Here is a 12,810-nt window from a genome sequence, read left to right as displayed (position 1 = left end):
AGTGTATGTGTCTGTGTGTGCCATGTGTGTGTGAGTGACTCTGTGTGTATGTATGAGACTACCATTAGCAAGATGAATGTTTCAACCTAACATTTAGAAGAGCATGCCTAAGTACCATACGGGATTATCTCACGGTGCCCCATTTATCCCAAATAGATACAACTAGGTTGGTCTTTTGCATGATCGGCTATTGATACCACACAAACTCATAACTATTAAGTGCCTGGGATCAAGCTTTACTGCAGAGCCTTCACTGTAACGCTCACAGGATGAGCACGGGGAGGAAGTAGACAGGAATTCAGAGAAGACATCACTATACTCAGAGCTGTGTGTCCATGTTCCTTTGATTTCCAAAACAGCGCTGTTTTTTTATAACACATTTGAAATGTTAAAAAGGCTTAGTTATGGCTAGTATATGGGAGTACTGAGTGTTTTGTTATTATTGTGTGTGTGCCAATACTAGTCGTGAGAGGACTTCCTTATGACACCCACCCGTTCCCTCCTTCCGCATTTATCCGTGTTCCAGGTCATCAGGCTTGGATGAAAGCATCTCCACATACTGAACCATCTTGCTAGCCCAAGAGTAATAATAATTGATAAGTTATTTTTTTAAGTATAACTTGGCAACTAAAAGATCTATTTATGAATAGGTATTTAGCACAGTTAGAAAACTAATAAACTATTAGATTTTCAAAATAAAACATTTAGTGAGTAAATGGAAATTGGAAAGCATGTGGTATGGGCAGATGAAGCTGGGAAATTTAATTTCTGGGAAAAATTAATTTCTCACTCTTCTGTGCTCGGATGTTTGTCCAGATCATAGGCATCACCACTCTGAAGACACTTTAAGCCGCTAATATCTCTCAGTTGTGCCAACAAGCAATAATGTAAACTCTGGGACACTTTACACAATTATACCTTATTAGAAACAATTTGACTATGTTTAATGGGCCATTTATGTAAATCCATGTAATTATCAGTTTAGGAATCGAGGAACTAAAATCATAGTGCATCTTGCCTAAGGAAAGAGATACAGAATAGGCCCCTGTTGTTTGTGCTGCAAGGGAGGACTTACTCAGAACAGAAAGCAGATGTTGCACCAGTGTGCACTGTCATCAGATTTCGGAAAGCCACATGTAAAATCTCTCTTGCTACGAGAACCCCTCTGTTACAGGGGAAGCTGCTTCTGTGAATTTTACTGTTGTTTTGGTTTGGGGGTTTTGTTTGTTTGTTTACTGACAAAACTGTTCTTGAGGTTTTACTCGGTGGTAGAAGATATAAGTGAATCCAGATATACAGACCATGGAACATAGAAGGACACATGTGGAGATACTTAATCTCAACTAAGGGCTTCTACCCTGCTTTCGATCATTCAGTTCCCGGATAAAAGATACACAGTGTTTATATTTATAATAAGCTTTAATCAACACTGATGCTGGGCAGATACCTACCCTCTATGTTATTAGAATCTATTTTTCCATTGATAACCCCATTTAATAATTTGTCATGTTCCATCTGGGCAGCTCTTAACTCCAATTGGCTCACCTTCATGGCCATATTTTTATGACTCACCTACCCCAGGGTGGCTTCCTCCTCTCCCTCCCTCTTCTCTTCCCTCAAGGTTCTCCTCCAACCCCAAGCCTGGTGACCCTAAGCCTAGGAACCGCAAGCCCCGCCTATCTCAGTTCTGCCCAGCTATAGGCTGCAGGCAGCTCTATTCACGCACAATCAGTAATAACTTGGAGGTCAAGGTCACAGAGTGTCACTTGAGTCTACATGCAGACTTTCTGTGGGAAACCAGACTTTAGGGGCCAGTATTTAGCGTTACAATGCAAGCAGCATCTGACCAACCCCCACAGGCACAAAATATTTATACATGAAAACTAATCTGTTATTGACAAAACAGGTTACTAGGACTCCCTAGCAAAGGTTAGATACTACAGTTCATTCTCAGATGTCAGGGCAGTCAAGGTCAAAGCTTCCTTAAGAAACACATCCAAATCTTAGCTTGTGTTTTAATTGGGAGCCATCTTGTCTTTGCAAAAATCAGTTAAATCATACAATCATGCAATCACGATCTGATCCATACTATGGCTCGATGCGGCCTGGTATTGATGTCTGAGTCTGCTCTTCCACAAGACTCCTCAGGAAGCAATATAGAGTGTGGTATCACCATGAGCTTGGAGATTCTTCAAGAGGCCACTCAGTGACTTGCTCCTCCTCATCTTTCCACAACCCCCACTGTTTGCTTTCAATGAACATTCACCAAATCACCAGCTAGATGACTGACCTGTGTGTGGTTACCAGAAAATGCAGTTTTTTTATTACCCATAAGCAGATGAAAGGGAGACTTTAAATCAACGTGGAGACAGTTCTGACTCATTGGCCTGGTGTGGTTGGAGTCACAAGGCTCAAAAGAAAAAGGAGCTGAGGATGAGGGCAGATCAGCTGACAGGTGCATGGGCAATTTCATCTCCCAGGGCGCATCAGTAGAGAAAATACAGCAGCTCAAAGAGACCAGAGTATTTGTTTGTAAAAACAACTTTTTCTATAAATAAAGAATATAAGTTGGACATGCCTTGATGTGGCAGGAGTCAAGTCAGATGAGTGGCTGGAGAAGACAGAACTTATACTGTATACAAAAATCAGATTTCTGACACGATAGTTTTGAACTTTTGTGTGTGTGTGTGTGTGTGTGTGTGTGTGTGTGGGTGGGTGGGTGGGGGTGGGGGCATTAGAATAGAGACTTTCAGCTCTTAGTCTTTACTATGGTCCAGGAAGGAAGGCAAAGTCAATATTTTAGTTTCAGTTCACGGAGGAACTAAGGCCAGAGAAACACATGAACCTCCTGATGCCCACAGAAGTTCATGGCTGTGGGCGTGAAGCAGACATGTTTCCCACTGTAATACGGTCATAAGGCATCGTTACCAAGGGAAACAATTAGTGTAGGGACAGAGTTTGGGGGCGCAAGTGGGGTGACTGCTTCCTCTCATGCTTCCATATCACTTTCGGGCTGGTGATATGGCTCAGCTGGGAAAGTGTCAGCCACACAAGCTTGAGGGTCTGAGTTCCACACCCAGTGCTCAAACAAAGGCCAGCCATGGTGGCATGGACTTATAGTCTCTGTGCCATGAAACGGAGACAGGAGGATGCCTGGAGCTCACTGGTCACTCAGTGAAGCTAAATCAGTGAGCTGTAGGTGCTTCAATGAAGGACCTTGTCTCAAAAAATAAGGTGAAAAGAGGTGGAGGAAGATACTTAATGTTGACTTCTGGTCCCACATGTGCGCACTTGTATATGAGCACATGCACACGTGTGCATGCACGCACACACATGCACACGCACACACAGGCACACACATGCACACACACACACACACACACACACACACACACACACACACACATACAACTTTCACTTTTGCCCTTGGCAGAATAAGAATGGTACAGAGCACCACAGTTTGTTGGGTAATAATCCCTTGTGCCATCACCCTAACCAGCCTATACCTTGGCTACATACACAAAAATATTCACGAATTAGGTTAGCCTGATAGAGCCTGACCCAGAACGTGCTGCTATAATGTTAATATTTGGAAAATAAAGAAATCCCTAAGTGAGCAGTCAGCCCTCTACCTCCTGAGCCATCATGTCTAGCCTGAAATACTCTGTCTGCTGCTTCAAGAGCCACATTGTTGCTTATAAAGATTTATTTTACTCTGTGTGAGTTTATAAGCATCCTGTGTGCATAAGTACCAGCAGAAAACAGAAGAGGGCATTGGATGTCCTGGAGTTGGATTTACAAGCAGTTATAGGGTGCTATGTGGGTACTGAGTTCTGGTCTGTTGCAAGAGCACTAAACACTTCCTAAGAGCTGAGCCATCATGTCTCAAGCCTTTATTTATTTATTTATTTATTTATTTATTTATTTATTTATTTATATTTTTGACTCAAGGTTTCATGTAGCCCAGGATAACCTCAAACTCACTGTGTAATTAAGATTGCCTTTGAACCCTGTACCCTCCTGTCTCTAATTGCAGGTGTATGACACCACACCTTAAAAACAACAAAACAGTTACATCTCTTTCCTTTGGTAGATCAGCTACTTGCATTACTTCTTTTAAAACAGCACGCACATACACACACACACACACACACACACACACACACACACACACACACACGTATGCGTCAAAGTTAACATTCCTAATCACTGACTTGATTGACAAGTGCCTGAGCCATTCTGAAAGGTCCCTTTCTGCTTTTCTAGGTGCAACCTTCCTCCCCTGTCAAGTGAGTACACCAGAGATGTCGGTTCCAAAACTCAGTTGGTGACAGCTAACCCCAGCATAATTCGCCAGAGGTAAGGCTTCCTGGTTTCTCTTTGTGAGGGACCAAAGAGGAAGGTTTGTGAAATCATTTGCATCTTAAAGGGAGTGAACATAATTCAGCCTTGCTGCAAACAAAGAGGGAAGCCATCTGGACAGGCAGGAAGGATGGAGGAGGGAATCGTAAATCACCGGAGTCCATCAGCGTCCTCAGTATTTCATGCTTCCTCTGGGGTTTGGCTTCTCTCCGCTAGAGATGGCATAAATGACAGGGGATTGAATGTTTTGCTCAGAGCACAGCACAGCATCCTGCCCACTCATTACTACTCCTATGTCGTGTGCTGGCTCCGGTCCTACTTTCTGATCAGCTACTGTGAACTGACTTGTTCAAACAAAAACAAAGAAATGACCAATTTACCACATGCACGCATCAAGACACCGATGTCTTCAGAACGTACAAGAACGTACAGTTATAATAGATCGGCTCTTCTGTATCAGATCTTTAATGGCAGGTGGAAAATCCTTTTTAAATTTTTGATTAATTAATTAATATTACATTCTGATTATAGCTTCCCCTCCCTTCTCTCCTTCTTGTACCTCCCTTCCCTCTTCCCCTCCCCCAATTTTTCTCCCTTTCTCCTCAAAGAAGGGGAGGCCTTCCATAGACATCAACCAGACTTGGCATATCAAGTTACAGTAAGATTAGGCACATCTTATATTGAGGCTAGACAAGGCAGTGTAGTTAGGGAAAGGGGACCCAAGGGCAGGCAATGTAGTCAGAGACAGCCCCTGCTCCTGCTTTAAGAGTCCCACATGAAGACCCACTGCATGACTGTTAAGTATGTGCAGAGCGCCTAGGTCCATCCCATGCATGCTCTCTGGTTGGCAGATCAGTGTCTGTGAACCCCTATGGGCTCAGGTTAGTTGATTCTGTAGATTTTCTTGAGTCCTTGACCCCTCTGGCTCCTTCAATCCTTTCTCCCCCTCTGCCACAGGATTCTCGAAGCGCTACTTAGTATTTGGCTGTGGGTCTCCGCATCAGTTTCCATCAGCTGCTGGGTGGAGTCTCTCAGAGGACAGTTATGCTAGGCTCCTGTCTGCAAGCATAACAGAGTATCATTAATAGTGTCAAGGTGTGTCAGGAGTGTCAGGCTCCCTGTCAAGGCATGGGTCTCAAGCTGGGCCAGTCATTCTTACTTGTATTAATTCCAGAAAGCTTGGAAGCCATGGTGGGAGCCTTGGGGGTCAGTCTCTAGTTGATGAAGCTTCCACTTGATCTCGGAGGGGGAGTGTTTGACAGGCAAGAGAGCACATGGGCACTCCCTCGAGTCTGACCAACTGCACTTCAAACTTGCTTCTCCATGTCGCCTTCAAAATCATTTTAAAGGGACCCTCATTTTCTTCATTGTTACCAGTTTATCTAGTATTGTTAGCAGGAGTTAAATTGTAGATTTTCAGTTTCTGATGTGTCTCTCTCTTACATGCTTTATGTAGACACTGTCAAAATCTCAGAGTGCATTTGGGTGTGTCCATCACATCCTCATAGAAACCGTGTCTGTGGGGTTTCTTTATTAAGTTAACTTTCTGTCATAAAGCCTGCCTTTTAGATTTAAGTAAGTGTTACAGTGTCACTTGATACAGTCATCTCCCTGACACCTAATTATTCAACACAAGAATAAGGTATGGGTATCTGCCAAGGGCCTATCACTTGAATAAGATAAAGCACAACCTGTTTGGGTTTCTTCTAGAGATATTTTTGTCCCACCCCCACCCAGGAGAGGCCTCCTCAAAAGCTGTTAGGCAAGCTTTCTTTTGTAGCCTGGAGTGTCCCTCCCCCCACAACATCAGACTTATTTTCATTCTGTTTCTCCCCCACCTCTCATATGTGTGTGTGTGTGTGTAAGTGTGTGTGTATGTATGTGTGTGTTCTTCCATCTGTGCATATACATGGAGACCAGAGGCTGACATTGGGTGTATTCCTCAATTATTTTTCCATCTTATTTTCTAAGACAGGGTCTCTAACTAAATTTAGTGCTCTCCGATTAGCTGGATTGACAGACGGAGCAGCAAAGCCACAGGAGCACCACAACTCTGTCTCCTCAAGGCTGGCTGGCATTACAGGTCTCCATTCCTGCACCTGGCTTTTCTGTGGTGCTGAGGATCCAGACTCAGTTCCTTATGCTTGGGAGCGAGCACTTTACAAGTGATCCATTTCCCACGTGTCTCAGCAAACATATTGTGTACATACTTTTCAAAAATATACTATGTCTTTTAAGGAGAGTAACTTGATCCTATAAAGATCAAAAGAGTTTCTCTCTAAAATTTGTGACTTGTGTCTTAGATGGTGTTCCTGAAACTTCTGTCCCTTCCGTTGACTTCTTTTTTCTCTTCTCCAAACTTAGGGCAGTGTTTCAGTGTTAGCACCAAGGGTTAGCCATTCAGTCAGCAAACATATTGTGTACATACTTTTCAAAAATATACTATGTCTTTTAAGGAGAGTAACTTGATCCTATAAAGATCAAAAGAGTTTCTCTCTAAAATTTGTGACTTGTGTCTTAGATGGTGTTCCTGAAACTTCTGTCCCTTCCGTTGACTTCTTTTTTCTCTTCTCCAAACTTAGGGCAGTGTTTCAGTGTTAGCACCAAGGGTTAGCCATTCAGTGTGATGTCTGTAGTGTAGCAGGGAATTAGAAAGCAAGACCTGACACTAGTGGAGATGAGAAAGAAAGAAATGGTCCAGGAGGCTATGACTGCACAGTGCTTATGTGAGAGGCAATGTTACATAGTGGTGAATAGCCAAGGTGTCAGGAGCTGGGTATATAGCTCAGTGGTAGAGTGCTTGTCTCTCACATACAAGGCCTTGGGTTCAATCCCTGGTACCATCAATAAAGCAAAACTAAAACCTCCACAGTTTTCAGCCTTAAGCAGACACGTTCCTGAGGTTTCAACTTCTATACTCACTCTCTTTGTAGCATGAGTCATTTAACCTCCTTTCTGTCAATTGAGAATAAAATTATTCATCTCAGGACTATTGAGAAATTGAGATAAGATAACTGAGTTCATGAAGCCTTGCTGACTGATGTCCCAAATTGTTCCTCCAGGTGTTCTCCTGTCAGAATACATTCTGACCTTGGGTTAAACATACTTTTAAATGCATTATTAAACACATAAGAAAGTCCGGGGGCATCTACTTGCTTTCCCTCATCTTCCCAAATCCAAATACATAGAACAGAAAAAGTAGGTCCTAAAACTTGTAATGACCACACACTGAAGCTTAGAACAAGAACCCAGGCCCTAGACACACCATGCTGTGTGTGCACCCCATTTGAATTGGAAAAGTAGCTTCATGTGATTGATGGAGCAGCCCTCAGTGTCCAGTCAGATGCTACATAAATTCATCCAGAGGAACTCTCTCAAAGTTATCATGCATCATATTCAAACAAATGTGTTCTCATAGTCAAACACTACAAAAACATGCTAGTTATTGAGGCAAGAGGCAAACAAACAAACAAACAAACAAATCACAGGTATAAATTCCTGTGTATAAAAACGTTCTAAAATTGTCAGGTACACTAAGTTACAAATATGAAATCATTGTAGCAAAAAGAAAAAAAGAAAGATAAACCATTAAAGAGTAAAATAGTCAAATGAATGTGTTAAACAGATCTTTTAGAAACACATGGAAAAATGATGAAGTGGGTTGACATCAGATTAGACACAGTTGAAGAGAGGATTAGTGAACTGGAAGGAAAAGAAAGAATATCCTGGGTATGAGATTAAACCTTAGAGTACAGCTGTGGGACTCCACAATAGACACGAATGTTTAGATGTGTTAATAATTAATGAATAGTATCAGCTGTGAGTAATAGAAATGCATATGTAATCTTTAAAAAAAAGCAAAAACCATCCTGATCGTGGGACTGACCATTATGGGCTTCGAGGATGGGTCCCAACCTGTCAGTGGAGACATTTGTGACAGACAAGGGATTTGCTTCCAGAGGAAAATGGGTGGTAGATTTGAGGTTGACTCCCAGGTCACTCAGTTGCTTTTCTTTTCCTGGTCACTGGACTTTCTTTTCTCTTTCTTTTTGGAAAGTGGTTAGAGAGATTACAACTAGAGGTTTATAGCAGATGTCACAGCTGAGCCATGACTGGGAGAGAGATGACTTCAAGACATAAAAGGTGAACCTGCATTTGAATTAGTCTTCTCGGCAATCATAAAATGCCTAAAAGAAGCAAGTTAAGGTATAAAGGCTTTTTTGTTGTTGTTCATGGTTTGAGGAAGGTACAGTGAGTCATGGTAAATAGGCAGGGTGGTGAGTCGGCTCATGGTGCTGAGGTGGCGGCATGGTACTGTGGCATCAGGAACACATAACAGCTGACACAGCTGGAGCTGAGACCTTGTGTGGGTACATCAGGATGCAGAGAGCTAGGGCTGGAAATGGGGTGTCTTATATATCTCAAAGCCTGTCCCAAACCTGCTTCCTTAGCAAGAGCTCCCAAAGATGTCACAGCTTCCTCAGACACCATCCCTGGCTGAGGACCAAGTGTAAAAACACACAAGCCTGTGGGGAGACATTTCACATTCATGCCATAGGCACCGTTTAACAGGAGAGATTTACTTAGGACTTTCTATCCCGTGTTCTGATGATTCTGACAGTGTGGTAGTTTGAATGAGGTGTCCCGATAGTCTCAGGCATGAATTTAAATCTTCCGTCCAGAATTGGTAGCACTGTTTGGAGAAGCTTAGGAGGTGTCGCCATGTTGGAGGAGGTATGCCACTGAAGAAGGGCTTTGAGAGTTTGATGACTGCTGTTTCAAATTATCTTTCTGCTTCCTTCTTGTGGTTCAAGATGTGCGCTCTCAGCAACCAGCTTGAGCTACCATGCCTCCACTCTGCCACCATAGAAAAGTAGCTGTCATAACAGTAACAGAATACATGGAAGGGTGACAAGTACACATTTGATAAACACTAACGAACCGAAAGTGTGAGTGGACCAATCTACAGTCAAGCCACAGTATGGCCACATTAACATGATGAGCCAGCAGGAGAGAGACCGCAGGCCTCCCCGGGTTACCATGGAGAAGCTTTTTATTAAAATATAATTGACAAGACCTCCTATTTCCAATCGGCTTGGAGCTGTTTATTGCAGAAGCCCTCTGTCACCAAATAATTGCTTGCAGGGGTAGCTTCCGGCTAGACCCTCTCCATGTCCGGCCTAGTAGCTTCCGGCTAGACCCTCTCCATGTCCCGCCTGGGTGAGCCACAGTATCAATTCTATCTAAGATAAACTGTCACGACTCTCTGTCAGTACCTCTCCCCTTTTTGCTGCTCATCTTTTTACATCAATACATTCTGATACTTTGACTGCAAAGCTTTCTTTGAAGTCTGGGAATGGCTTTTCAGTCACTGGAGGCTGAGTCATTATCTGTGCCAAGCCAGTTCCACTTCTTCCCTTCATGCCACTGCAGGTGGCCTCTGCTCTCCCTAGGAGCCACCACAGGAGCCTTTGAGCCACATTCTTGGCTTGGTCCCCATTTTAGGATAATTTCTACTTTCTCTTCACTTCCACCACGCCTCCCTAGAGATGCCTGACAACCGGAAGAAAGAGTAGCTGGAAGCTTCTCTGTGTGCCGCTAAGAACACAAGGCAACCTTTGACCTCTTCTCATGTTGGCTCGCACCCTGTCTTTAGGGGACAGCCTCATTTCTTTTGTGCTAACACTTTCTCATCTCAGCTAATAATATCCATTTCTGTTTCACGGAGGGAATACAAAGGAGACGGATAGCTTCACCTCAGACACGTCACCATGCCAGTCACCATGGGCTGGTGCTCTGGTGCCTTCCCCCTGGGGTGAATACTTGTTCCACTCCCGCTTTTTGAATGTTCTTGTCTGCCAGGGGCCGGGTCCCACAGAGGAGAGAAGGATTGGTGAGTAAGGGAGGAGTGAGTCAGGCAGGGGGTAGGGTTGGGAGATGGGATCTTATGGCCTGGCTGACTGGCAGTCAGAGTGCTTCTTCAGACGGAGCCCAGCCAACACGGATAGATTCATGTTGTTCCAACACATAGATCATATAATTTTTGTCTTAACTTATTTTTGGTCATAAGTTTAGTCTCATTGATAAACTGTGACTGAACAGAGTTGTCTTTTACAATCGTTTTTCCTCACCAACCCCATAACCCAACTTCTAAGAACCTTGCAGTTTCAAGGACACTAGACAGAAAGAAAATCACCAAGCCATCCTGGGCAGATTGTCATGTCCTGAGTTATTATTAACTCTTAATGGTCAGAGTACCAATTGTCATTGAGCCCAAGAAAAATCTTCAGGCCAAAGCTGCTACAGTTATTATTCAATCTCTGCTACATTTCAATGTTTATACCTTTGTAGAATTTGTTTATATGTCTAATCTTGGTATTCTTTGATCCTTGGTCGTAGGACACCACAGTAGCCCTGCATAAGCTAACTTTCCTAAGAAGGGAAGGTCTTAATACTTCATTTTTTAAAAATCATTTATCTATACCATTCTTTGTCTATAATCATAAGTCCCTGGCAGAGCTAACTCTGGCCAATCTAACTTCATTGCTGTATATTTTCCTCAAGGGGAATACCATATTCAGGCCCGAGTCTTATGTACCAGGTAAATAAATGCCTGAGTATATAGTGAGAAGAGGTAAGAGGCTCTTAACCTGGTCTGCTGCCAGATTCTCTAGCTGGCTGAATCGTGTTTACCTTTTTAACGTTATTTTGTTCTGATCATCTTGTTACTGAGTATGTACAGGGACAGATGGTCTAAGAGAATCTTGGAGCTGGAGCTTCATATGGAGATTGGTGTCTTTATTTGAGTCACAACCTCCAGGGCATAAGGAAGACCTTCAAGTTGGGCCAGAGAAGGCTATCTCTCTAAAAGCAGGTGGGATAGCATGCTCAGGACTTTCCTGGGGAACCTTAGAAAAGTCCTGGGGGAAGGCATAAATGATTCATAATAAGTTTCCCATCAATCTGATATCTCCAAGTTATAGAAATATGAAAAACCCCCAAGCACACGACACCTGGTAATAAAGACCCAAAGTGGAAGACAGCACAATGGTGAGCGAGCACTGGCTCGATGACTTTCGCTGTTCCTGTTAGATAGAGCTTGTCTCCAGTGCCAGTTCTCAGATCTTAGCCAGGTGCTCAGTTAGCCTCAGTGGTAACAGAAGGCGGCCCTTTCAAGGGATGGGTCTATTCCTTGAAACATACATTTTATTCTCTAGTGCAAGACTATCATTCTGGAACCTTCCTTCATTGGCGTCCTACAGATTGATAGAGCTGAACGAGGCCTCCGAATTCCTGGAATCTGAATCATCTTTTCCTTGGGAAAGGGTTTATTATTATTATTAGTAGTAGTAGTATTTTAATTGTTGTTTTGCTTTATATTCTTTGAACACATATTCTTCAAGCATTTCCTCAGAAAAAAATAAAAGAAAGCAAAAGTTTTGAGAACCTGTGTGTCTGACATTGTCAACAGTATACTTTTATACTTTATGGATGCTCTTGGTAGGATTTTACTTCTAAACATGCTTTTTAGAATATTTTGTTTTTAATTATTACCTCCCCCATCTGTGTGTGTGTGTGTGTGTGTGTGTGTGTGTGTGTATGCACACATGCTCTTGTATGTGCACCTAAGTGCGATGTCCTTGAAGGCCAGAAGAGGGCATAACATCCCCTGGAGGTGAAGTTTGTGCTGTTCATCATGAGTGCTGGTAACTGAACTCTGACCTTCTGTAAGGTCCACAAGTGCCCTTAGCCTCCGTGCGATCTTTTATCCAGAATTTTATGCTAATTTGGAAATCCTTTCAGACTGTTAAAGGAATTCATCCAGCATTTTCTAGGGTCAGGGTTTAGAGGAACCGATGACATTCTGTGTCCTGATCTCCTTATATGTGACCTGAACTTTTACTGCACCCTGCATTCCAATCTGGTTCCCTTCTGCTCTGTATTGGGTGGTTTTGGTTGCGGTTTATTAAGAGAGTCTTGCTCGGGTTGGCCATAAATGTGTGGCAATCCTCCTGGCTCAGCTTCTGGGTGGGATTACAGAGCGTGAGCTTTCTCACACAGCTGTTCTTCTCTGCATGTTGAAATTGCATGATTATCGGGATCCGTGACTTCACTTGTTGGCTTGTTGTGCGGCACTCGGTGGGCCTTTGCAGTCTTCCAGTCCATGTCTTTCACTTTGGCAGTTCCCATCTTTTTAGTAATTTGGCATTTTGGAACCCACAGCAACACCATCTAAACATCAGACCCTGAGCCTTAGCACTAGGAAGAATTAGCCTGTCCTTGACCATCTCAGTGGCCCAAGTCATCTTAATGTTTGCTGAAGACATGTTTGTAAATTTAGTTGGTTGTGGTGTTGTACAACATAACTCTGAATTCCTGTGATTCCATGACACTAAGGGCTTTTTTAAAAAAAAAAAAATGATCTTAGTCTGGGCTACATAGTGAAAT

The 12,810-nt window shown here is 43.0% G+C and overlaps 1 protein-coding gene across 1 annotated transcript in view; it reads left to right on the top strand.

Annotated features, from left to right (window-relative positions):
• St8sia1 (ST8 alpha-N-acetyl-neuraminide alpha-2,8-sialyltransferase 1) overlaps positions 1-12,810 on the top strand; it is a 127,685-nt gene that overhangs the window by 89,416 nt on the left and 25,459 nt on the right. Inside the window, exon 4 of the mRNA XM_034511246.2 lies at positions 4,267-4,359. Within this exon, the coding sequence (XP_034367137.1) occupies positions 4,267-4,359 (93 nt within the window). The remainder of the gene's footprint in view (positions 1-4,266; positions 4,360-12,810) is intronic.

This window comes from Arvicanthis niloticus, chromosome 9, assembly GCF_011762505.2.
Source record: "Arvicanthis niloticus isolate mArvNil1 chromosome 9, mArvNil1.pat.X, whole genome shotgun sequence".
Taxonomy (NCBI): domain Eukaryota; kingdom Metazoa; phylum Chordata; class Mammalia; order Rodentia; family Muridae; genus Arvicanthis; species Arvicanthis niloticus.
This window is presented reverse-complemented; position numbering and strand designations above follow the sequence as displayed.